The 27,385-nt window shown below is 36.7% G+C and overlaps 1 protein-coding gene across 1 annotated transcript; it reads right to left on the bottom strand.

Moving 5' to 3' along the window:
* Positions 1-951: 951 nt before the first annotated feature.
* Positions 952-25,389, bottom strand: TMX3 (thioredoxin related transmembrane protein 3). Its single transcript, XM_031052956.2, has 16 exons — positions 25,292-25,389; positions 24,973-25,060; positions 21,229-21,268; positions 19,833-19,956; positions 16,753-16,798; positions 15,082-15,162; positions 13,544-13,643; positions 13,253-13,330; positions 10,976-11,042; positions 9,981-10,079; positions 9,394-9,451; positions 8,512-8,565; positions 8,158-8,214; positions 5,252-5,381; positions 3,113-3,181; positions 952-1,962 (listed from the first exon to the last, which is right to left on the bottom strand). Exons 1-16 carry the CDS (start codon positions 25,335-25,337, stop codon positions 1,696-1,698), a joined length of 1,404 nt encoding a protein of 467 aa, XP_030908816.1. The 5' UTR covers positions 25,338-25,389; the 3' UTR covers positions 952-1,695.
* Positions 25,390-27,385: the final 1,996 nt, after the last annotated feature.

Raw genomic sequence — 27,385 nt, forward strand, 5'->3', positions numbered from 1 at the left:
CAGTCACATGGTTGTACTAAAAGTGACTTTTATAATTAAACAGGTAACAAAAATGCATTATACTGACCAATATCTACTAGTATTATGCTCTGTTAACTCCCTCTAGAGTATGTAACAGTCTCAAACAAAAACACCAACACCAACTACCTAAAAATATACAACCTGAATTAAACAAATTTGGCAAATTAAATTTGGACAGAGAATAGATTCAGAGCAGCCCTGTGGAGAAGGACTTAGGGGTGTTGGTCAATGAGAAAATTAATATGAGCCAGCAGTGTGCACTCACAGCCCAGAAAGCCAACTGTATCCTGGGCTGCATCAAAAGGAACATGACCAGCAGGTCAAATGAAGTAATCCTGCCCCTCTGCTCTGCTCTCATGAGACCTCACTTGGGAGTTCTGGTGTCCTCAACATAAAGAGAACATGGAACTGTTGGAACAAGTCCAGAGGAGGGCCACAAGGATGATCAGGGGACTGTAGTACCTCCTGTATGAAGACAGGCTGAGAAAGTTGGGGCTGTTCAGCCTGGAGAAGGCTGCGTGGAGACCTCATAGCAGCCTTCCAGTATCCAAAGGGGGCCTATAGAACAAGGGGTAATGGGTTAAGACTTCAACAGGGGAAGTTTAGACTGGATATAAGGAGGAAGCTCTTTACTGTGAGGGTGGTGAGGCACTGGAATGGGTTGCCCAGGGAAGTTGTGAATGCTCCCTCCTTGTCAGTGTTCAAGACCAGGCTGGACAGAGCCTTCAGTGACATGGTTTAGTGGGAGGTGTCCCTGACCATGGTAGGGGGATGGGAATTACTTGATCCTAAGGTCCTTTCCAACCCTAACTATTCTATGATTCTGTGAAATTTACACCATTCAAAAAGCTTGTCATTAGTGAGTTACTGCAAAATAAATTGTATTTGTCTTCCTTTATCAAGTTGTACTGCAGATTCAGAAAAATATCATTTGCACTGTAAGTTTGCGTAAGCACTCATACAAAATAATTTAACAGGCAATCATATTCTAAAAGGTTTATATCAAAGTTTTCCAATAGTTTTAGCTGCTAAAGCCCTAATAGCATCTGTCACATCCTATATCAAGTAAACATTTTTGACTGCCAGCAATTATATTACTACATGGTAAAACAGTCCTCTAATTCCTAACAATTTACATTTCACTTGAGAAAATACAAAAGTTTAGGGTGGTTTGGATTTCTTTTTCCAAAATTATGTGCAACACGTATAACATGACCTCTTGGAAAACTCTAAGTTGTCTTCAGCTATCAGGCTCTGAAAGAATTTACAGATATCTTAACTTACCTTTCTTAATTTTCAGCCTTAGTTTGACATGAATGAGTGTTCAGTTGGTAGTAATAGTTCATCACGTACACTAAGGTCAAGTAACATTATCTCACTGTTCTGAAAATGAACAATTCAAAACTCCTCAAAAAAAAAAAAAAAAGAAAAAACTGCAGAACTGTACCTGCGAATCTTATCAGTCTAAACTGTGTTTTGTTCATCTGTTAAAGACAATTAAGAGAACATCCATATTTTTTTACTTGTCAATTTCTGAGAAAATTTGAATACATGCAAGTCAAAACTACCATAATATAAACAAAAAGGTCCTCTTTCATGAAGATCATCAATAAATGACTACCTTCAATAAATAAGTCTATTTGGAAATTCTAGAGAATTCTTTTGTTCAAAATGTTAGTCTTTTTTCTTTTCCATTACGTCTTTCTGTTTCAGTTCTCCATCTGAAAGTTCTGTATATTTTCCATTCTTTTCCTCCTCTTGTTCTTCCTCACTGCCTTCATCTGTGAGCTCCCGATCACCATTTTCCTTTTTAGCTGCCTCATGTTCATCTATCCCTCCATCTGTATCAGCTGTGCAGATTCCGTAACACATAATGCTGATGACCCCCAGGGGCAACCCAAACAGAAAGCATCCCAGAAGTGGTGAACTCTTGAACACAGACTGTTGAAACACAAATTTGAAGTAAAAAACACTTTCAACTGATATCAAGAATTACCACATTACTTCTCTTATTACTCTGAGTATTTATTCAGAAACATCAAAAATTACAGTCTGGTCTGGGTTTGGTGGTTTTTGTTTGTTTGGTTTGTGGTGTTTTGTTTTTTTGTTTGGTTTTGTTGTTGTGGTTTTTTGTTGTTGGTGATTGCTTTGGGTTTTTGTTTGTTTCTTTTCCTCCTCCCCAGAAAGGAGGTGTTGTCCTCATTTTAACAATTACTACTCTAAGTTCGTAAAAACAAAAGACATGGAAGTGCAAATGTTACAGTGTTGCACTGGGATAGCTAATGTTAACATGCCAAATGTAAATCCAATTAATTATTTGAAGCTTAAGAAACAATTGTTCTAATGGTATTAGAATAACACTTTGAAGCAACCAGTTTCATCTCTTATTTGTGTCTCATTCTCAAAAATTAGTCTGAGTAATAAGGGATCTGCAGAAACATTCTACAGCTGTTACTAGGCAGCTTTCTACTGAACAGTAGTTTAATGGCTTCAGAGAATGGACTTTCAGAAACTGATGGCTAAATGTGGCTCATTGATAGAAGTTTAGAAGACACTGACAGAAACATGTAAGTTTCAATTTGGATCCACAGCATAGGTTTTTTGCTTGTGTAGAACAAGTGAAGAAATGGATTTGTGTACATTTTCCCAACAGAATTCTGTTAAGCATAATAATCTATGAGAAAGATTATAAAAATATTTGCTTTAAAACTACACAAAGTGTAGTAGTTAATTCCCTTATGCTCTAGGCTCATTAGACTTAAACATTAACATTTCCAAGAACACGGAAGTGCCATCAGTTTCAATGAAAGGATGTCACAGGGGTCAAGGAAAATATTTTGAATTCTCCCTGTTCTATCCTTAAAATAAGTGTCAGACCAATACAGAAAAGGAAAGGAAAATGAAAAAACTAATGTATGTTAAATATTTAGCTAATTGGAAATTATTAAAAACTTTAATCAAGAAGCTCATTTGGCTTAAACCTCATGTACACATACCTATAACATATGCACAATGTATATGTGAACAAAACTTTTTCTATACATTTTGATTGACAATGGCACCATCTAGTTTAATGAAAAATAAAACTCACCACTACAGTAGACTTGGCATCATAGATTATTCTCTTGATTCGTTGCAGAAGTCCATCACCACCCTGTGCCTGAAATTTCAAATGGAACCATGTCAAAACTGCTGACACTTTTCAGTTATGATTCCAAAAGTTCATTCTTCAGACCTTGCAATCTTAGGTCCCCTTAGAAGGAAATGAAAAGTAATTATTCTTGCATTTCACGATGCCCAGATGCTCCAAGTTCTCACACATGGATAAACATCTTGGTAGTCTCATGAAAAAATCTCTCACAATTGTTTTAAAATGATCAGTGCAAATTTCAGCAGTGGTCTGGCACTCCATTTTCTTACCACAGAGGAACACTAACAGAAACTACCAACTATCCTGATTATAAATTATAAAATATAAAATGGCAGTGATCTTCTGAACTTTCCTGCAGCTATTTATGGATTTATTTATAACTATTTATGGTTTATAACAGAAGCTGTTAGAAAAGTCTAGGTATTAAGTAACAAGATAGAAAGGCATAATGAAAACTCATATCAAGCAATGACGGACTATACCTTCACTGCCATCTAATTTAGCAGTCTTGAAAACAACAAAGCAATTTGTCTGTTGAAGAGGACCAGTTTTTACCCACCTTGAGCTCACAGAGAAGCAAACCTACGTTTTGGAAGTCAACTATCTGCACCAGATGCTGGCCAAAACCCCTCAAAACACAAAAAAAGTCCACAAAGATGCTCGGAAAGCTACTTATAGAGCCGTATGGAAAATGATAATAAAGTCAATGTGGATAATCCAACACCTCCCAAAGAAGGGAAGAGGAAAATGTTACCTCTCAGAAATTTCGCTGTGGTTCAGAAATGCTGCATCCTGTTACTTGTTTACTTTGAACACTGTCATTCCTCAACAGCTGCACAACTAAGGCCTGAATGCAGCCAAAGTAGTGCCAGTTTATGTCTACAGGCATGATTAAGCTTAAATTAAGTCACATTCTGTATTGTCTGTCTTGCATTATCACTTTCACATGGATAAAGAGATGTGAGTTTAGACAGACATTTAATCATTCTAGCTGAAATACTGGAAACAAAAAGGTAGCAAGACCTAAGTGACACTATGGCAGAAAAAAACAAGGCATTACAAATTAATTTCCTCAAAGTTAAAAACCAAACAAACCAATGTTATTTGTTATTTCAACCTGAAGGGTATGTTTAATAGAACAAATTAGGTGTTGATAACATAATTCAATGCAGTTAAAGCATTAAAAACTTGATAACTGAAGAACAAAGAACCACCAATTAAATTACAGGAATACCTCCTGCATTGCAACTAGAAGCATGGCAAGTACGAACAGCAAAAAAAATCCACATATATTGATACATTAATTTGTCAGATTAAATAAACCAATATACCCCATATGATTGAAACAATCTACAGCATTATTATAATTACCACTGATGACTTAAACCTGCTGGCATAACGTAAAGTGGGATTCAGCCAAAACAGTAAGCTTGCAATATATGGTGAACTGGGGCTTAAACCAACACAGGCTTCTCCCAAAAGGCAGCCAGATGATTTGCAAGCACAGCCCTACTTTATGCCCCATCACTACACATGAAAGCTCTGATCCATGATCCCTCTCCTTCTCTACATAACAAAGCCACCTGTCCATCTTACAGTACACTGCAGGTATAAGCACATCTGAGTTTGTTTTGCCAACAGTAAAAAATTGTCCAAGCCATCAATTCCAGATTGATCTACTAAATTTGTTGTTTTAACAAAAACCAGCTCATTTTAGTGTTAGGCAGAAAGAGAGGTATAATCTTGTGTCTCTTTGTAATTTTCAAAGCAAATATACCACTGGTTTTTGAGTCTGAACCTACCATTCATCAAGCATCCTACCATTCATCAAGTCACCTAACATTATGCTCTAAACAAAAAAAAAAAGGTCGCTTTCTGCAAGAGATTCTGCAGTCAGAACAGCGAGCAACTGGCACGCCTCAAGAATTCAAAATTCACTGACAGAACATAACAGAGGAAAACAGACAAGACAGGAAGATAAAATGCGTGGCATAACAGAGTAACCAAATTTTTTTCTTACTTTAGCATCTATGGAAATAAACACCAACTAACATATTCCAAGTCACAGTGAAGACTTACTTCAGCAGTACCATCCAAGATATTGTTAATAAACTGAACCATGTCTTCTGTGTTCTCAATATGCCTATCTGGTAGGAAATACTGCTGATTGGAGGTATTCAATACAACAATAGTAGGGATTGTCAAGTCACTGGAAACAAAAAACAGAGAGTTAAAATATTTAAAGAACTACCGTGTAAAACACTACAACCCAAATAATTCCTACATCATTTGAAAGGATATCCATTAACCTTCATTTCATGTGTTCCTTATAGCAGTTCCTTGAAGGCAAGAAGGAAGGGGAAAGAGAATCACCTGAACAATACAAATATGTTTCTCATTACTGCTTTTTCCTTCACGTGTCAGTGACACTATTCAATCTTACTGAATTTTAAGTACCCATAGTGACTGCAAATCAGGTACCTTATGACCTGTCGATAAATAAGAGATTACACACCCTTGTATATGTAATGTACTACTAGCACAACACATTAAGTATTTTAGTGCACAAAGTATAATCCAAATCCAGTATGGTACAACTGATCAGCTCTATCAGTCAACCTCTACCTGTCAAGTCAAAAGAATGAGCCACACCAGTCAAAGTTTTGCTACACCTGTTTTAGATATGGCAGATGAGCCACAGAGTTTTTAAATAATTATTATGCAGCAGTTGACCTTCACATGCATAAGCATTGCTCAGTATCACAGAATCAGATGGGGTGGGGGGGCGGGAAAACAACAAAAAACCTTGTTAGAAATTATCTCTGGAGATATACCAGTATAATCTACTGTTCAGAGATGCCCTAAATTCAAAATTAGATCAAGTTTAGGAAAATTTAATATTGAATAAGTGTGTTGTTCAATAAGATACATTAAACAAGTGGAAAAATCTCCTGTACTTTGCCAATTTTCTGGAGTTATGTCAATAATGTATTTAAATACTAGGTGTCTTTCCTTCACACAAAAGCAATGCAAACCTTGTTTTTCTCCATTTTCACTCTTGTTTAATAGTGCCCCACCCATACATATTGGTAATCCATGTAATGCTGATGATGATTTCAGCCTTAACTGTGGCTATTATTTCATGATAATTGATTAATGTATTTCTTCAAAGAGCTGAGGAATTAATATTCTACATACACCTATAGTTGACATTCCAATGGTGCTATATACCTTAGCGTACACGAAGGTGTTATCTTTGCTTTCAGTAAAATACACAGTCTGCTTTCTTCTTTTGTACATAGTTTTACCCATATAATTTTTAATCCAACAAAAGCATGTTCATCCTTCTGAAGAGACAGATAAATTACAATGTCTACTAATGCAGTTACAGCAAAGTTAAAAAGTGTACTACTTTTCAAGGACTACTACTTCTATCCCTACAAATCATACAATACTGTCCCTTAGGAACAAATCCTGTTTCTTCACATGTGCACCTACACAGTAGAAATGTTAGAAATGCTGAAGAAAGCATTCTGCAGTAGGTTTCTCACTATTCAGGTTTTTTCTGTTTCCACTTGCTGCCATCTGGTGGAAAACTGAAACCCTCACAATACGGTTTATGAATTACTCAAGTTGCCACATGAAGAGCAGCTACTTTGAACAGTGAACATATTTTGCTGCATTGTTTTGCTGCTTCCCACTTAAACTGGAAATGTACATCTCTGTTTAAAAACAATTAAAAGCTTCTAATAATTTTAACAGCAACTTTCTATATACTACAAATTCTAAAATCAGGCATTTTGCAGATTAAGTTAAACAATTCAGTTGAACCCAATCTTGCCAACAGATCACTACCACTGTAAGTGGCAATTCTATCTTCTTTTTCTTCATTTTCTTCCTCCTAAAGAAGACTTCATCTGCCTCCCCTGCTTCTTTTCACATCAGTTCTGGTACTCAGCAGAACATATAGGAAGACATTTAAGGGTTTTGTTGCATCAGAAAATAACTCCCTTACTCACATAGCCAAAAAACCGAAACACTTTTCGGTCAGATGAACAGGCTGAACAGCTCAGCCAATAGTCTGACATAAGAGCCTGCAACAGAGATGCAATTAATGAAGTGAGAAAGGTCTCACTTTTGGCAGCTATAAAGCACTAAATCAATCACATCACTAAACTTCAATTGAGAGACAGCTGGTTTTAAATTAATTGTATTCAGGTATTTATCTACAAAGAACTATAGACCCTATGCCTCCTGAATCCTCTTGAAACTCAGTCTTTAGGGGCATGAACACATGCTTTGTCCATTGGAAAACTTACAGAGCTAGCTTACTGACCTCTGTCTTTCCTTTCTATCACTCAAAAGGCCAGAGTAGTCAACTGTAAATGCCAAGCAATTTAATTCTCCAATTCTGCATTTTTAGACAAGGATAATAAAAAAGGGCAAATGTCTAGCATCTTGTTAAATTACTTATATATTTCAAAATGTACCGTGCACATATCAAGTGTGGATAGCATCTTCCATGCATTTTATGTTGCTTCTCTGCAGAAACATACTTCTAAGTGTGTCTTAAAAATGCATCAAGAATGAAATGTGCCTCTCCAGAAATAAATAAAAAAGCATAGCTAATGCATAACCACTATTTACATTTCCTGTTACAAACTGACATAGCTTTTTATGTGTCTAATGAGCTGTAAATTTAATGAAGGAAAAACCCACACAGCTCTAACAGAAAAATTTAAAGCAGACCTAAAAGATAAGCTCTGTCTACCACCATTATCAGTTTATCAATAAGCCAAAATTCTACCATTAAGTTATGCAGTTTAATTTAACAAACAACTGATAATAGGTTACATGCTGAATTCTGAAGACAACAGTTTTTTCTCTAAACGCACAAAAGGCAGGAATTCTTCGTAAGATTCTTTTCAATAAGATATATTTAGCAACAAATCCAAGAGAGAATATTCAACTAAGAATTTACTTACTCCATTAGTAAACTATTAATGTAATCATTTCCATCCATATGGCCAAACTGGAAATCCCTGTAAGAGAAGCATTGAAAAACAGATTGATGAAAAGGAAAAAAGAATAGCGAGTTTCAGCAAAGTTCTTCCTTAAGTATTTTTCCTATAACTGAAGAGCACACAGTCAGCAATACAAAACTGATGATCTACAAAACAAACAGACCACCATTAATGGAATGGTCTTATAAAATACCAGTGTATGAATATAAAGCAAGCACTGAAACATTTGTCATGTAAAATGAAAAAAATGACTGCTGTTTTAAAAAGATTAATGCAGAAGTTCACTTAAGATATTAAGGTACCATGTGTGCTTACCTGTGAAAGTGATCCCTATAATCTCTAGCAACTTCCTGAATAATAGATTTTAGTCTGGATGGAAAAAATGTAACATTATTAATCCAGGATATACTCTGTCAAAATACAAACAATAAACATGGAGTTTCCCCAGTAAGCAGCAAAAGATCCAGCATTAAAGATCCCCTGTTCCATTAACAAAAAACCTCACTGATTTTGCTTGGTTTCTAAGGGTTGAAAGGCTATCTACCACATAATTTCAACACGAATAAAAAAGACACATGTCAAGCTGCTTCACTCTACCTGAGGACACAGCACTTTGAAGAAAATCCGAAGATGTCTGGGAAAATAGCATACACAGTATTTGAACAATATTTTCTTACTCATCTATGCAATGAGAGAAGGACAGGGGAAGGTATGTTCCTCTCAGTCTCTTCTGCAAATTCCAATCCAATTGAAAACGCCCCTTCCTAATTTAAGTTCTACAGACAACTAATATATAAGCATGACTAAATTAATTTTTAATGCAACTGAGCTGAGGAACAGTCACTGGTTTAAACTAAGTTCATCCCAAAGTCATCTGAACTCAAGTACTCTTGTCTATGATTAAAAGGTGACACAGCAGCTTTAGAAGGCTATGCGATCACTGTTTGCTCCTGTGACCTCATTAAGCAAATGGCAGAAGAGCGATATAGGAACTCCCATAATCTAATTGAACTCACATGTTCTTCAACAGAGCCATAAATTAAATAAATTCAGTAGGGTAAAGTCAGAAATTAGAGAACAACCACAGGTTAAACCCATTCATGTAACCTAGCATTTCTTAACATTTAAGACACTTCCAAAGTTCTCTGTAATACGAGCACATTTCTCCCACAGTGACAGCAATACTCAGTTCTGTACCTGGTATGTTCCACTGAAGAGTTTTTATCATCAATGACTGCAATAGCCACAAGTTTTCCTAAAATAAGGAATAAAATACTTGAAACCACTTAAAGAGAAACATGCATTCTCAGATGAAAAATATTCCAACCTAGAAGATTAGATACTCTCCAGGGAGAGCAATTACTTTTAAGTATAAACCAACTGCTATAACAAATAGCCTCTTCTACCTGCCTCAGTGTGGTTTCCTTAAAGGTACTGAAAATAAATTAAGATGTGGCTTAATGCCATACCACATACATTCCATGTAATTTATGCAAAACCTTATCTGCTCTTAAACTGAAAGTCCTACTAATTTTTTGTGACTACTACAGGATTAGACATACTAATTTTTATGTTGTGAGGAAAGGACTAGTGCAGGCCTTGGATGAAGCCTAAAGACAATAGAACAGATCTCACCAACATCAAAAAAAAGACTGGCACTATCAACTCTAACTCCAAGATTAATTAACTGTTGAGATTTAAAAAACACATTCTTAGTGCTCTATAATGTTTCTAAGCATTAAGTACAAGAGATGCCAGAAAGCTTAGTGATAGTGGCATCTCACCTGTATCTCCAAGCTCGTACAGCGTGAAGCCATCTACATGAAGATAACCTTGAAATCTTTCCCTATTTATCCAGGATGACAAATCACCATCTTCATACTCTAAAAAAAAAAAAAGAAAGAAAAAAATTGAAAAAAAAAATTATTTTGGCTATTGAGGCAAACTTTTTTTTTCTTCCATTTTTTCCTTTTGTTGTTGGAAGACAAGATCTCACAGATTTCCACCAACTCTTCTTTAGTTTTAAAACTTCAACAGTTATTTTCAATTGTCAAACAAAAAGTATTATAGCAAAGCATGAGAAGCTGATTTAATGATTTTTTTTCCTAAATCAAGGATAAATAAAACTATTTTACAAGATAACTGTGCATCATTTCAAAAAAGAGATACAAAACTACTGCAATATTTGTGACGAGTCTTTAAATGAAATACAAAGAAATGAAGAAAAATTAGATGCATTGACAGTATTGTGAGTGTAAATTCAGTCAGTTATATAGAAGGTTAGTTTCCAATGCCAGGTATTTTAACCTGTAATGAATCAAATTCTAGCACATACCACCAACACCACTGTAATTAGATCTTAATCACAAGTAAAAAAGAAAAATGTACATAAACATATATATGTATGATGCATACACACACATACACAAATGCTAATTAAATTCATTTGTGTTAAATCCTATTGTACAGAATGAATAAATCTATTGTATAGAATGAATTATCAGTAACTCCAGGTCAACAATTAATTGTCTTAAAATCGAAGCAAGTAATTCCTACCATAAAGCTTCTCATAGATCTGCATCCCATTCCCCTACTATGGGGAAGAAAACCAAAACAAAACAGTAGACAAGGCCACAGCATTGAAATGGATTTTGTTAAACCTTTTTCTTACAATAAGCCCTTAAAATTTCCTCCCAGTCATAACAGTTGTACATATAACTTTCTCCAATCTCTTAAACTGCATCTTCCTAGCTTGCTTGATTTACAAATCACTACTTACCATCATAAACGAAGTAAGTTCCATCTTTGAAGACCACAACAGCAGGCAATTCAGGCAACATCACATACTGAAAGAGGTTAAACCACAGAAGATCAAAAGATTTAAAAAAAACAAAAATAAAAAAATCTTTAAATGTGGAAATGTAGTCCATGGGGGAAATCTCAGAGTACATTTAAATGTTTTCTGTCTGCATTTACTAAAATAAATTTATCATATTAAAAACTAACTCAAACATATTTTTGAGAGGTAAATCTCACAGAGTTTAAATGAAGCATGGCTTTTACTAGTACCCACAGTAGCATGAAGAATATTTTCTTGGCTGGACAGGAACTTTAGATAGGAGATCATAACTTGAGGGTTTTTTCAATCATGTCTGCTGTTCCCAATTTCTGCTGTTAGCATATCCATCATATTGTTACTTCTACTAAATGGACAGTCAATACTGTAAACTAGTAACACTGATTACACATCCCACTAAATCTGGGATATGTCCTGTGGTTCAGGATGACAGGAATATAGACACAGCTTCAGCAGACAGGGCTGCAAATTTCCCTAATTTAGGCAAACAGAACAATGAATGCCTGCAATACAGTAGGTTAGGCTGGTTAGCAACATACTAAAAAAAATACAATGTGTAGAAACTTTTCCCTTGGAATTTAATCTTATTCAGCTCATGTTTTCAGTAACTTCCAGAGAAAACATGCTGCATCCATTCTTTACTGTTTGCTATCATCCTAAGTTAAAATTCTAATAGCATTTCTGGTTAGGAAAGGACTGCATCATGAGCTTAGTTTTGATGATGATGTTGGCTGAACTGTCTAATTTTCTGATATGTTTGGAAAACACAAAACCAGTATCATGAGTGCTTTTCCAAATGACATGCCTTCTGTAATCATTCTGCATTATGTTTCTTGGAAATAAATGTAAAAGCAGTAGGTTTATAATGTAACAGGTCATATGAATGAGCAAAAAGGTGGTAATTCTAGATGACATTTCATTCTCTTATTTGCCAAAAACACAGTGCAGCCTCCTTAAAGGGCAAATATGTGCAGCTTACAGCTTGAAAAAGATACCTGAAGCTTGGAGCAAGGTTACCTAAGGTGAGAAAACAAAGCCCAATAGTGAATACTGTCATGAAAAGTCTAATTACAGCTAGCAATCACTAATTTCATAAGATTTTTGCTTCTCTCCATAGGATATTGCATACCATCACTAGTTGATATTAAACATTTGTGGGAAATTACATTCATGGGAGAAACAGCTCACTGCTTACATTCCTGTGATCACAGGATCTCAAATGTTTTCAGCCTTTTACACTCTTTGCACTACACCAGTGAACAGTACTTTCGTTGCTCAGATGGGGCTGCAGTGCAAACAGCAATTGAGCTAGCTTTTGATACAAGACTTCTGAAAATCTAACAACACAGAATTTATAATGAGGCCAGTTTCTAAAAAAAAATACTTTATTCTGGTTCTCACTGTGCTAATACCAAACTAATGTCAAAGTTATGTGTTACCAGCCCTGGAGTAGTCTTCCATTTGGAGACAGCAATAAATCAAAAAACCTCTTCATTTTGCTTCAATATGCCACATGACAATTCTGTAGCCAGTAGACTGGTCAAGCCCTTGGTAAATTAATGTTTTGATCAGCTGTACTGTACAAGGTGAAAATTACTTACCTTTTCACTTCTCTGATTATTAGGGTAGCCAGTGGTACCCCATGCCACAGACCCCCAAACTAGTTATACGAGTGGTTTGTGAAAGAACTTAGGAGCAACAACAGCTTTGCAGTGCTAAAAAAAAAAATCAAGTATCTACCTTTCTGAACAGGTCATATGGTCCATGATGAGTTCTGTATATCTGCTGTTTATTTTCATTAATATGACTGAATAAGTAATTCGGCCAATACAGAGCAATGACAGACTGAAAATTGTTTTGTACTCTTTCCCAATATAGACTAAAAAATAAATGTTTCAGTGTAGTTTGCTTGAAATTTATCACAGGCAAATCACAGAATCATAGAATAGTTAAGGCTAGAAAGGACCTTAAGACCATCTAGTTCCAACCCCCTGCCATAGGTATGGACACCTCACACTAAACCATGTCACCCAAGGCTCTGTCCAACCTGGCCTTGAACACTGCCAGGGATGGAGCATTCATAACTTGGATGGAGCACTCACAACTTAAAAGCCAGTTCTGTGCCATCAAAACAGCAAAATTACATGTGAAGAGAACTACTCCATTCCCATAGAAATGGCAGGTACTGAGACAACTTACCTCAGGCAGCACATCTTCTGAGGCAGAAAAAAAGTATGTATAAACTATTAGTTCTGAAGCAACTTCAATGTATTTTTCCTGCAAAAATACAAGCAACAGAAGTTTCATAACATACCTTACCTTCAAAGAGTAGTTAGAAAATACGGTTATGACACAAGATTGTAAAAACACTTCAATAAAAATTAAAAAATTGTGCACACTACAATCATGCACTTCAGTCTACTAGAAGATACTTTGAACTACATCTGTGAATAGTCAAAAGAAGTAACTTTATTCAGTCAAGCTTCAAACCTTTAAAGGAGATTCACCACCAACATACACAAAAAATACATGATGTCTCTTTTGCACGTGGTCAAACATATGCTGGCTAGGAAGTGGCCTGATAAGAGGTCTAGGAGAAAGGAAAAAGAAAGAACAAAAACAGTTTCTAAGGTGCAAAACATAAAGAAATGTCTCCCCTCGTTGTGTCACCCCCCCCCCCCCCAGCAAAATACCATATGGGGTTTTTTTATTTAATAAATAAATAAGTAAATACAATCTAGATTTCCCAATTTATTATTTCCCTTTGAACTAAAAAAGAGCAACAACAAAACCAACACAAAACCAACCAACCAAAAAATAATAAAAAAACCCCAAACAACCCCACACTAAAAATCACACACACACAGAGAATTTGTTATGTTTCTCAAATAGCACACTTAAATACAAAATCTCAGTAAAAAATACTGCTATGATGTAAACATGCACACCATTTACTGGTCACAGAATCACGAACTGTGTTTGAAAGAACCTTAAAAATCATCTAGTTCCAACTCCCCCATGCCATGAGCAGGGACACCTTCCACTAGACCAGGTTGCTCAAAGCCCCATCCAATCTGGCCTTGAACACTTCAACAGATGGGGTAGCCATAATTTTCTGTGTTCCAGTGTCTCACCACTCTCACAGTGAATAATTTCATCTTTATGTCCAATCTGAATGTACCCTCTTTTGATACAAAACCATCCCCCCTTGTCCTGTCAGTACAGGCCCTGATAAAAAGTCTCTCTCCATCTTTCTTATAAACCCTCTTTATATACTGAAAGTCCATGATAAGGTCTTCGCAGCCACAATTTGAGAGATAAAATTCTAAGCACAGGAGACAGAAAATGTGGTCTTAGAAATAATCCTAAAAAAATCTGGTAAATTATTAGAGATCACTGATACTGCTAAACTACAGAATTCTAAACAATAATTAACATCATGTACCTATATAAATGCTTCTTAATTATATTTAAGAATGAAGGAAAGAAATGTGATTTTTTTTTCCCTGAAGATTATGGTCTATAAAATATTACAGCCACAGGCTATTGCAGGGAACGAAGAAAAAGACAAGAGGGTTGGTTGTGAACAATTCTGCAAAAGCTATTTCCTTACACTGCCAATTGCTGCAACTTTTCAGATACATAAGCATGTATTAAGCTGATATTTCTAAGATAACTTTTCAGTATTAAACAGAGTCTGCCTTAGCAATGACATCTATTAGCCAGCATTTAGGTCTGTATTCTTGTTTCAGGCTTCCATGAGTTTAATTTCTTCCTAGTTTCCACTGCTTTGAAAAGCCCTGTCACTGCACTGTAGAGAAGGGATGGGGACAAGCCAGATTCTTTACTTTCTGCATGCCACTCACCAACAACCTCACAAGAAACTGCATGTATAATGTATACTGGTTTTAACGTAATGTCAATCACATTCTTTTTAAAGTAGATGTAATTTTTGGCCAAGCTCAAAATCCTACGTTTTAAGCCACAAGATCCAAAGTACACTTTGAATCAAAGTAGAGTATACTTACCCTGCTACTCTATTAGCAAACTCAATTATATCATCTTTGGTTCTAGGTCCCCTGTAGTTGTATGCCAAGTCACCTTTTAAGCTAGATAAAACAGGAAACACAAGAACAGAACTGAAATCAACCAAACTATATCTGCACATGCAGAATTACTCAATGTTCACATGCTTACTACAGTCACCCTTCAGAAAGCAATAAGCAAGGTAATTTTTCACAGTCAGATAAAATAAATGCTCAGCAAAATATAAAACTCAACGATGCAACACAACACAATTATGGAATAAAATTTAATTACATGATATCTGATTTACTGACTTCTAAAACTAATTAACATTCTTTTACAATTATTTTTTTCTAGTGCACAGCGTTCATTTACTTTGTAAACACACAATCATTTGGAACATTGCTTGTGACCACAAAAAAAAATAAAACCTCACACCCAAACCAAACCCCAAACATTCAGTTAAAACGCCTAGGAATTAGGCCTTGTAAAAGACAAGCTTATAAGATTCTTTAAAACTTTTTTTTTAAATAATTGAAAAGTATCAAATGACCTGTAAAACTTTCTTAATTTATGTATTAAATTTTCATGAACCGCAGGTCAGTTTATTGTACTCTGCTGACAGGGGATTTAGCACAACTGCATTATAAGAACATTCAAGAAATTTTACTAATTCTAACATGCTTTCTTTGAATCCATGCAGGTTTAGCAAACTCATAGGAAAAAAAACTAATCCGAATTTTCTGCACGCCAACAAAGATTTCATGCTTAACTATTAAGAAGCTAAACATCTCTGCTGCCTTTTTGAAAAAACTAACTTGACAAGATTTATTATATATTATGAATACTATTTCCTTAAACAAAAACCTGCTAGCAAACCCAGTATGTTAATAGTAAAAAGTACTCAAAATTAAGTATTTATTTAATATTACCTTGTGCTGGAATATATGTGTTATAAGCAAGTACATATAGCATTATTATGGACTGGTATTTTAATATAAATTTTGTCCTCCATTAATTTTGTTTCTAAATACATGAGTTAAAAAAAATCTACACATGCTTCTCTCATCAAACAACTGCTCTCACACTTCATCCTATACAGTAACCACTACTATAATTTACTTCAGATTTTCAGATACACTGACGAGAAGTAATTAAAAATAAGAAAATGCACTCACCAACTTACTAAAAGTTAACAGGAAGACTCAGGTATGCACTTACTGCCTGAATCACTCTAAAGATGTAAAATCAATTGGTGCATGAAATTCCTTTTAATAATTATATATATATATATATACATATATAGAAAATATATATAAGTAAACATATATTTTAAGTATATTTCTATACACAAACTCTTTAAAATTTGCACAGCAAACAGCAGTTAAGTGAATTCCAAATTTGCTAACCTGGCTTTAAGAATTCTATTTGTAAATAAGATGCTTGATTGAGATGGCTGAATTTCAAAGCAAAGGAGGCCATCAGAAAACAAAGATGATGTTACATTGACATGGTGGAGCATTTTGTTTGGTTGGTTTTGTTTTGGGGGCTTTTATCTGGTTTGGTTTTTTTCATCATTATTTTTTAAGCGGAGAGGAGTAGGTTTTTTACTGTCATGAAATCAGTGATAGGAGAGGTAATTGTTAGAAATTCAATGGGAAGCATCAACTTACAGCTTAATTGTTGGATAGCCTCGCACTCCAAATTCAGATGCAATACCTGAAAGAAACGTGTTAATGCCAAAGTAAACGAAGGCTTTCTTGCTCTCCTGCCTTAACCTTTAAACATAATTTAGCATTGAAGCCACATAAATAAATGAAAAACCTACCACTTAGTTCAGCAGGAATTATGTCATGTGCTTTCAAGAAGCTGTTGTTATGACACTACCTTATTAAATTTCGGACCTCTTTCAGAAGTACTGCAGAGTACTAGCACAGCGTCTCAATTAATATGCCAAATGGCATGAGAATCCTCTAAACAGACATGCCTGGTCACTTTTCACTTGAAGGCAATATGCATTTAAAATACACAAGTAGCACCAGAGACAAAAATCAAGCATCATGGATGTACAGTTGTAAATACTAATGCTTAAAAGAAATATAAAAGACAATTAACTACTTACATGCTACAGTAATGGGTAAAACAAAACTGCAGTAGTAGTAGTTACAAAAATGTCAGGTTTTGAAGCAAATTCTGAAGACTTAAATGTCTACAGTCATCCATTTCACCAGAAATAGACTCTAACCATTCAGTTACTTACCTGCTGCTTATTGAAGTGGCAAAAACTAAGACAATTCCAGAACTTTTTTCCCTGCCTCACGTTTAAAACCTTATGTCTTGCTCATATTAATTACAATACAACTTGCAACTGCTCTTCTAGTTGTGAACATAGCAACTGCCACCTTAAACTTCACTATCCACTGTTTTCCAAAAGTTAAAACTAAGCAGGCCTCAAAAAAGGCTAAAAAAAAAATTAGAAAATCTAAAATTCTGATAGTGCCTGTGCAATTCCTACCGAAAAATAACTCCTATATTCAAAATGCACCAAGATTCAGTACTTTTAACATAAACATTCTGAAGCTAACAACCACATGCCAGAGTAGCACATGTGGGAGAACTTATGTGCAGGGCTCTGAATAACAGTTTAGAACTTGTAACCTTAAGGTTGGGTGAAAATCCTAATTGCACACAACTATAATTTAAACTGGTAGCTCACCTTCTGGCATCTTAATCAAAGGAGACCAATCTAATAAATATGTGTATTAGGACGGACTTGATTCTGATCCTTTTCCCTCATAGCTGTACCACAGAGAATTAGAATGAATTACAATGTGTATTAGAACATTCAATCACAAGAGCTGTCAACAGACAGTTAATATGTCCTCTCAACATCATGGAAGTGACTTATTTATTTACATCACCACCTCCACTTCCTGATAGGAAGAATGCATACATGTTTGCCTATAAAGGCAAACAGGAGCAATTATGTTCTTTTCCGATCACATTCAGTGGACTTCTGAGGCTAATCCCTATGAAAATTCAACAGATACCGCACCAGGTGACTGTTCTGTTGATGCAACTGCTGTATCCTCCTTTCACACAGCTACCACAGGCAACACTTACTGGATGTTTTACACGTTCAGCTGTGATCTGAACACTGATGACAAGCTACCCAAAGCTCAAGTTTTTCACACTACTTCACATTCATATTAGGAACACAAACTATGCAGAGTCAACCATTCAAGTTCCTTCGTAGCTGTGTGTGTGCCCAGCTATATTTCCTTCTGATATTCTCAAGACTGAATTGCTAATTGATTTCAGAGAATCTTTAGACCAGGAAGACATTAAGCAGAGTTGACTGAGGGTTTCATATTCAGATGTAAAATCTCCAGTTTTGAAATAAAAGCACAAAACTATTTCAAAAGATTTATTGGACTCTAATCTTCATAAAACTGGTAACAAATCTGAGAAGAAAAACATCCATGGCACAAAAGAATCTTTGCAGGTTTTAGTAATATTTAAATATGCAAACATGTGTTTTAGAGCAAAAACGAAGTGCCAATTCTACTTCAAATATCAAACACAAAAATTTAGTATCAGGATGACAGATGCAAATGTTTCAGGGTAAGAGTTTATGCAATTTCTATGATTTAGAATTTTATACATACATGACTGGAATGTTAGAGATCCACCAAACCTATTCCCAATTTTGAAGCTAGCTGGTTGCATAAGCTTGTCATTTCTAATTATCAAGACTAATGTTTCTTTAGCAAATGTCTATCTTTAAGATGAAACATGAGGTAAAACTTTTGTTGTTTTACAAAAAAGCTACATACAACAAATTGGTGTCTGAGACAAGATCAATCTGATCTCAAAACACCAAACTGCTACATATAATCACAGAAGAACTGGGATACTACTGAAAAAAAAATAATAAATTTGCATAATATTTATGCAAATTTTAAAATCCTGAAGAATCAGTTCTTATGCATATTAATTAAAAACATTACCTGTAATAACCAAGTTTTATTACACACAGATCTTACTTGGTGAACACTGCTCCCCCTGTGCCTTTCCTCTTAAACAAACCCTTGGTTTAACATAGATTGAAATGAAATGACAATAAAAAAACATGGTAAAACTAAGAAAATGATGTTAAAAATGCAACAATCCTCTTATGTTTACCCCAACCACTTATCTGAATACAAAACGTCTTGGCTTTTCCCTGCAAAGGTCAGTACGTATGAAAGGCACCAAAGAAGAAAGCATTAAAATAGCTGAAAATGGTTCTTCAACAAGATATTTACAGAGAAACATGGGGAGAAATTGGCTCGACACTGAGGTAATGACTTCAGTGATTTAAGCAGGCTTTTGGTGTAACATCCTAAGGGACAATTACCTGTAAAGAATAACAGCAAGAACACAAGCACTTCAACAGTAATACAGGGAACCTAAAATTGCATGGTGTCAAGAGACACACCACATAAAGATGCCTGTGTAACAGTAGTTTAAGAAGTATATCAGAAGCAGATCTTCCAAAAGCTTTTACCTTCACTTTGTCAGAAAGAATTTCCAACACAAGCAGACAGAAGTGTGATAAACACACACTACAGCACATTGTCACTTTTAGAGAGAAAAAGATCAGGAAACTTCTTTATGATACAGAAACGAAGAATGATTTAAAGAAAAAAAACTGAGAACAGTATCAAAACAGAGGGTGCCATGAAATTACCCCTCACTAAACCATGCTTACTAGAAAAGGAAGTGGCATCCATCTTCCCAACTTTTACTGGAGAGCCCATGTTTCTCATTTCTATACCCACTTCATTCCACACAGGCTCCAGTTTCTTGCAGTGGCCACACCAAGGTGCATAAAACTGAGAAGCAAATGCATTTAAAGAAGAAAAGAGGAAAAAAAAAGAGAAAAAAAAAGTTAATTAAGGTAAATAATTAAGTGAAGGTGATTCTGTGATAAACTGTCGAATACATGAGCAAGGATTATTTTCCAGTCATGGTGTTCTTATGAGTCTTTATAAAACCGCAAGTTAATGACAAAGCTGGAGTGACAAACAGAGCTCTTCTGATTTGGTGTTACTTTTCATACAAAAGCACAAGTTTGAAAAGAAGACATTCAATTGCTGTGCTATTATTTCTTATTTAAAAATATACTGTGCAGTAACATATTTAAAAAAAATATTTGGGAATACTTTCCCTTTTTTAAAAAATATTATGTAATCAATCCATCCAGGAATATGAATTTACTTGCCAACAGGGGAACACTAGTGTTCCAAAGCAAACACTATACATATATATGTATACACACTTCCCCAAGCTGCCCTCTGCATTTCTATTCTTCAGCAACCACTTTTATATAAGCACACTGTAAAATCAATCTGTGTTCTCACAGCCAAGCAGAACTCAAAGACTTCATTTCACCTTTCTGAATATGTCTTGCTGTGAAACCTCAGTGAAATTAATTGGGAAGATACCAACATTTTGGTGTAACAAGATCAGGTCACAACTTGACAAAGTTGAATTTTTTTTTTTCTTTACAGTACTGATTAATTCTGAATTAGCATACATAGGTTTCCTGACTCAGAAATCTCAAAACTTAACTAGACAATTTGGGAATTTCAGCTTCTATTTGAGTTGAAACAAATTTTATCTCATTCCCAAACACGCTCAATCTTTCCAGTAATTTCCTGCTTCTGAAATAAGGAGCACTGAATCTTTTCAAATATATTAGAGAAGTAAAAGTTCCTTGGGTATTTGATGTTGTAGTGCTAGAATATGAACGTCTAGAACACAAATCAGTTGGTATAACTAGAGAATAGAACTGTAAAAATTCTGAACAGAGGTTATCACCTCCTGACTGTAAGTGTTAGGTAATCCGCTTTCCTTTTTAAAAGACAGTAAAATACTGGATGAAGCCTGACTGCATCCAGTACTCAGTATAAATCCTGCTTTATCCTGAACAATACAAACACACTGTTTACCCATCCTGTCAGAAGAATTACAGTAATGTAATTTTTCTGCACCACGTACAAATGATTTTCCAAATGATGGAGCAGCTTTACTACAGTGTAGCACTGTACATTTTGTGTTTTGAGTTCCACTAGCAGGTATTCCCATTTTTATTACATACTCACATCTACGAGCCAAATATCATCTTTACGGCTTTCTTTAAACCTAGAAGGTGAAAAAAATCAAATCACTATATTATAAATCTGAAAATAAATAAAGAAATGCATGTGTGAAACAGAAAAAATGTACAATTAAGTTGATATAAAACTATAGATATAAAAATCCTGGTTTGTTTCTTTCTTTGGGGGCAAGAAGGAGGAAATAGTTACTATTCAGTATTAAGACTGCCCCTGCACCTGATGCTACATACACAGTTGCACCAACTAGGTTTCTACAACTATGCGCCAAGACAAAAACCAAACAAAAAACCCCAAGCCAGTAAAAAGTAATAAATCAGAAAACACATCAAAATACAAAAGATGTTTGATTAGGATATGTAATCTAAGGAGAAGTATTTTGCAGCTGTTCTAGTTATATTAAATACTTTTGTTGACTGTTTAAAAAATATTGCATTTTATTTTACTGATGGCATACTAAGTTTGCAAAGCTTGCTGTAGAGCAGAAAAGGTATCTGCAACAACTAAAACAAAACTGCTAAAGGAAAGGTGCATTTTCGAGTCACAATATTGCTTAGTTGAACATCTCACTCAAAATCTTCTTCAATGCCTTAAGTACTAGAGATACAACCAAAGAACTAGTTAGCCTAAAATCTCTTGAGAACTCTAATGAAGCTCCAACTAATTTCCAAATACAATGTTAAATAATCAGTTATGATGCAAGGGGCAGAAAGCAGCTACTGAATCATCAGATCCTGGGCTGTGCTTCAATTTAGAGTATCATAGAATCATAGAATAGTTAGGGTTGGAAAGGACCCCAAGATCATCTAGTTCCAACCCCCCTGCCATGGGCAGGGACACCTCGCACTAAACCATACCACCCAAGGCTTCATCCAACCTGGTCTTGAACACTGCCAGGGATGGAGCATTCACAACCTCTCTGGGCAACCCATTCCAGTACCTCACCACCTTAACAGTAAAGAATTTCTTCCCTATATCCAATCTAAACCTCTGCTGTTTTGTTTTGTAAGAGAAGGATTTATAATGAAATGTTCCCCTCTCCCCTCTCCCTGCCACAGCAAAGAGCATTAAAGCACTGAAAAAGGTAGATCAGAATCTTATAAAAGTGGCAGACAGCAAGGGAAAGAAACAACTGAATGCAAAATATTCCAATGGAGCTTGGTAACTTTGGCCTAAGATATTACAAAATTTACTGTAGTTTTCACAATGTTAACTGCCAAGGTGTACCACTCATAAAAAGCACTAACTTAATCAGCCTCCTCAGAAACTAAAATGTGAAAGAAAAAAAAACAAAAAACCAACTATCTAAACTCATTCTAGCTTTGGTAATGCCAGTGATTAAATTGTTAGACAACATTAAGGAAGTCCAACATAACATTGAAAAAAAGCTAAAATCTCTGTATAAATGGGTATTTTAGGATATTCTGAAGATGCTCTTTCTAGACCCTGTAAATATATTCCCAGCCTTAAAATTTCACTGTCTCTTTTTAACTGTTGTATGCAGTCCTGTCTGCTAGCTGACACAGTGACAATCATACTTGTGGAAAGAGTATCCTCTATCAATATCACAAGAGGATAACACAAGATATCAGGATATAAGATACAACATTATTTGTGTCAAATAAACCCAACTTTCCAACATTTGGCACTATGTGATCAAATGTTGCCTCAATCTCTACTTAAGCCATGCATCCCACTTTTATCATTAACAGTTAAAAGAAATAAGCATGACACAAACCAGACATCATAACCCAAAGGGCCTTCAACCAACCCATCTGGTATCTCTGTTTCTCCCTGCCTCTCTTCTCACCCTCTTGCATAGTTTCTGATGCTTCAGATCCTGCGTTGAGCCACCAATGCATCCTCACAGACAGAAAAATATTTCCCGCATTAATTAGGTTACTTATCTGTTTCATTATCACACTGGAACAAATTAGCAAGTATCACAAGATGTGTACTGATCTGGGGCAGCCAGCAGCGAAGTTGGCATAAGCTTATAGGAACCACAGCTCTTATTTTGCATGCTCACAAGCCAGTTGGGAGATGCTGGATAACCTGCACCTCTGATGGCTCTTCTCTGCTACTTGTTTTCCTGTATCTGTGACTTAGCACCTATAGCACCTTGTTCTAGTAGGCATTGCTTGCAACTACCAAAATCCACATAAACCCCGAAGTTCTCAGCAACAGCAAAAATTCCATAACTTATCTACAAAATATTCACACATATAAAACAAAATACCTGCAACCTTCACCAATCACTGCTCCCAGCTTCTTTTAAAAAATGTTTTTCTGACCTCTTTCATCATTTGCCTATTAGCTACAAAGAAAGAAACACACACACACACAAAACCCCAACAAAACACAAAACACCCCAAAACAACAAATAAAAAAACCCAAATCCATCCTGAACAACTCACCATTCAATTCTTACTCCCAGTTGCAAATACAGGCTGTTTTGTAGATGGAAAAAAAATCCAAGTGTTCTAAAACCGGATTTTCTTTTATCAGCTATTTCAAAAAAGTTATGTGACTACAGAATTATGCTTCTTCATTCCAAAATAGCAATCACATTTCAATTTCTACCTGTGGAAATGTGATATGCTATTTTATTCACTTAGCCTCTTTATCCCCAGTCCTTGAAAATATGAGGCATGTTTCAAAAACAAGCTTTGAAAATCAAGTCTAAGCAGTGCTGTACTTCACTTTTTCACTACACACTGAACACCAGCCAGAACTGCTGATGCACCCCTTCCACATGCTCCCATTCCCTCCCCCATAATTCTGCACCTCATTTGACCCTATGATTATCTGCTCTAGCTGAATAAGCAATATGGTAAAAAAGTGAATGGCTTTCTGACTGTTTAGGTCTAGGATGTAATTTATCACGGATTGTACCCTCATGAAAACATTGCCTTTGACTGGCTTAAATTTACCACAAAGCAGCCACCTAATGCCACCTTCTACTTCCCTAGCAGGTAGCATTTTCTATACCTTCTATTTCAACTCTAATAATTGTGCTGCTTTGTAGAACTTTATATAAACCTGCTAATCTGACAAAGAAAAAACTTCTTTTCATTTTCGGAACATTAGCTTTTATTTGGAAAAGGAAGTATGGAGCCATGAAACTGCCAAAGCAAGGCAGTTCACAAACAATGACGCTACACAACCAAGCTATGGGCAGGACTACCTATTTCAACATCTCCACAGTATCAGGGCTAAATCTGTTGTCAAAGCACTTTTTTACAGTGAAAAATAATTGGCACTCCAAGCAGCCATGAACTAGTTCTGCAGGCCTCCTTTTCCCTTCCTTTCCTGGCCATGCATGAATGCATTTATACTTGTTCTCCCAATTCCCTGTAGCAGCTACACAGCAAACTCTAATGAAGAATCACGTTAAACGCAAACAGGTTTTATTTGTGGTGAGCATCAATACACCAAGGCATTTACCAAAAAGAAAGTAAGAGCAAGAAAGCTTGACAACTATTATGGCAACAGGATCTGCAAAAACAGTTAAAAAAAAAACAACAAAAAACAACAACCCTACAAAATTAGCGTGTTCCTCAGTTTTATAAATTGCACCTTCTTAAATATACACCATGTCTCTGCCGTTCCTGCTAAGAAAGACAAACTTTTCCAGGCTAGCTTTCCTGACAATCACAGGCTGCATAAAGCTGTCAGTCTGGGGTCCTCCACAAGCAAAAACCCAAAAAGGCAAGACACCCCAGTACTTACGACTCATTTAGATCCTCCACAAAACCCGCACCTGACGCCACCACATGTGCAATCACTGCGAGGCAAGGAAAAACGTTCCGTGAGTGACCTGCAACCGAAGCCAGGGGTGCTCAGCCACGCCGGCTGACAGACTCACCGTCTGCATTCCCTTTCCCCGCTCCCCTCACGCCTCCGACGCTTCCTCACAGCCTCAGACTACCAGCACCTCCAGCCCCCCCTCCAGCACTGCCCGCTACTCCCCTCGACCCGTCTCCCGCTTCCGAAGCCCACCGCTTCTCCCCGTTCCTCCCACAAGCCACAACAGCCACCCGGCACTTACCTGCCACCCAAAGAAGCCACTTCCACCGACCACCCGCCGCTGCCATGTTGACAGAAGCCCCGGAGCAGCCGGAAGGGGAAGCGGCGCTCCGCGATGCCGACCTTTCTGCACTGCGCAGGCGCGGAGGCTTTGGGCTGGGGGATGAAGCTGCTGCGGGCGCCGGTGGTGCTTGGGCATGGTCCCGTCCCTGTCCGGGGTGGTGTGTCCCCCGGTGGCTTTCTGTGCCTCCGGAAACAGCCCTTGGAAGTGGGAGGGGGTGACTCAAGTGACGCCCTGACTCGGTGGCAGGCCGCGGCGCGGGTGGACCTTGTCGTATCCCCAGTGAGTTCCAGACGTGGGGCCCACCGGACTCGAATTCAATAAAATCAGTGCGCTCATTCCTAGGGAAGGGAATTTCAGCACATTCAGAAAAACGTGTGCCATCTGCCAAGTTGTCAGCTGTTCCCATGGGTAGAGCTCATCCTGCACCACGTACTGATACTGCAGTGCCAGGAACCCTCCTTCAGCACGTTTATGAAAAACACAGGCTTGCTCCCTGCTGTCTAATGACTGTATCATTCTCTTCAGCTTTCCTCGTTCTTTCAAACCTGTTTCTGTACTTGGTTACCTTCAGATGTCTTGTTTGTCTTTCAGTACAGATCTGTGGGTCCCACAAGGGCAGGTAATCCAGCTGAAAGACCTCTTAAACAGTTAAGTTAAAGCAGATCTGGGGCTATACAGCCTGGAGAAGGCTGAGGGAGATCTCAGATGTGCAAGGATACCTTAAAGGCAGGGCATAAAGAGGGCAGAGCCATGCTCTATCCTGTTCCTGGTGACAGCACCAGAGGCTATGGGCACACACTGAAACTCAGGAAGTTCCCTCTGAACATCAGGAAACACTTTTTCACTGTCTCATCTCCTAGTGATAGGATGTGCAAGCAGCTAACATTGTAGTTGCCTCACTTTTGGGCTGCTCTGTATATGCATGTGTGCACACATTTATGTATCTACGTTTATGTAGATACATGTGCTCCTTCGCTAGCAACAAAAATTAACTGGCTGTTCATTACCTTCCTCACTAGGCCACACCTGTCTGGTGATGACCTCTCCCAGAGTTGTCCAGCCCTTTGGAAAAGCCAGCTACCATGCCATAGGTTTATTGGCTGAAAAAGAAGTCGAGACCTACAAGTGTGTGTCATATCTTACATTACAATTCAGAAGTATCTGACTCTGCCTGTGATAGACTTATCTTTTTCTTAGATGCATTTCACTGGAAGATCATGCAGCATGGCGCAAGGGGGTGGCTGGTCTCTTCTCTGAAGTGACAAGCAATAGGACAAGAGGAAACAGCCTCAAGCTGCACCAGGGAAGCTTTAAACAGGATACAAGGAAAAATTTCTCCACTTAAATGGTAATCAGTCATTGGAACAGGGTGCCTCAGGGTGGAATCACCATCCTTGGAAATGTTCAAACACTTTTAGATGAAGCCCTTAGTGACATGGCTTAGTGGTGGCCTTGACAGTGCTGGGGTAATAGTTGTACTTGATGATGTTAAAGGTCTTTTCCAAACCTACCTGATTCTATGGTTCTGTGATTACACATCTTGATCAGACTATTTAACTGGTTTTGGTTTGTTGTTTTTTTTCTCTTCCCCTGCCCCTCATTAGAGATAAGGAGCTGCTAACATTGGATGTTAATGAGCTGCTGAAATTGGATAAACTATGAGAATTATTCAGTGAACACTAAGAATTTCTGTTTCACAGCATTTCACTTTCTGTATACCACAGTTAGCTAAGTGGTGTCTGTATGCCTGACAAAATGAGAGCTGGCATCCGTTTTGATTCTCATCTAGCTGCTGTCTAGACTGAGACAATGGAAAAAAGTTACCCCAGCAGTCCTTTAGTGGAAAATCTATACTGGAGAAAATGGGAGTAGCCAAGTAACTGTGAAATTAGTATAATCCTGTTCTCTTACTCATGCAGTTTACAGCTGGCTTTAAATAACTTTTAAAGAGAGGAACATTTATATAGTTTTGTATAGATTTGAATAAAGCTGTTTGCACATCCTTTAGATCCTATATGTCAGCCTTGAGGTTTATTCTCTCTGCAGATAATG

This window comes from Melopsittacus undulatus, chromosome 1 (genome assembly GCF_012275295.1).
Source record: "Melopsittacus undulatus isolate bMelUnd1 chromosome 1, bMelUnd1.mat.Z, whole genome shotgun sequence".
In the NCBI taxonomy this organism is placed as follows: domain Eukaryota; kingdom Metazoa; phylum Chordata; class Aves; order Psittaciformes; family Psittaculidae; genus Melopsittacus; species Melopsittacus undulatus.

Bases quoted from the DNA above. Each gene is read 5' to 3' on its own strand.
- TMX3 (XM_031052956.2), bottom strand. From the start codon at position 25,337: ATGGCAGCGGCGGGTGGTCGGTGGAAGTGGCTTCTTTGGGTGGCAG. The intron at 13,331-13,543 runs GTTTGAAGCTTG...GTATTTTTGCAG, and splicing joins GTGGTGAATCTCCTTTAAAG to GAAAAATACATTGAAGTTGC. The intron at 11,043-13,252 runs GTAAGTTGTCTC...AACCTCTTTCAG, and splicing joins CAGAAGATGTGCTGCCTGAG to TATGTGATGTTGCCTGAATT.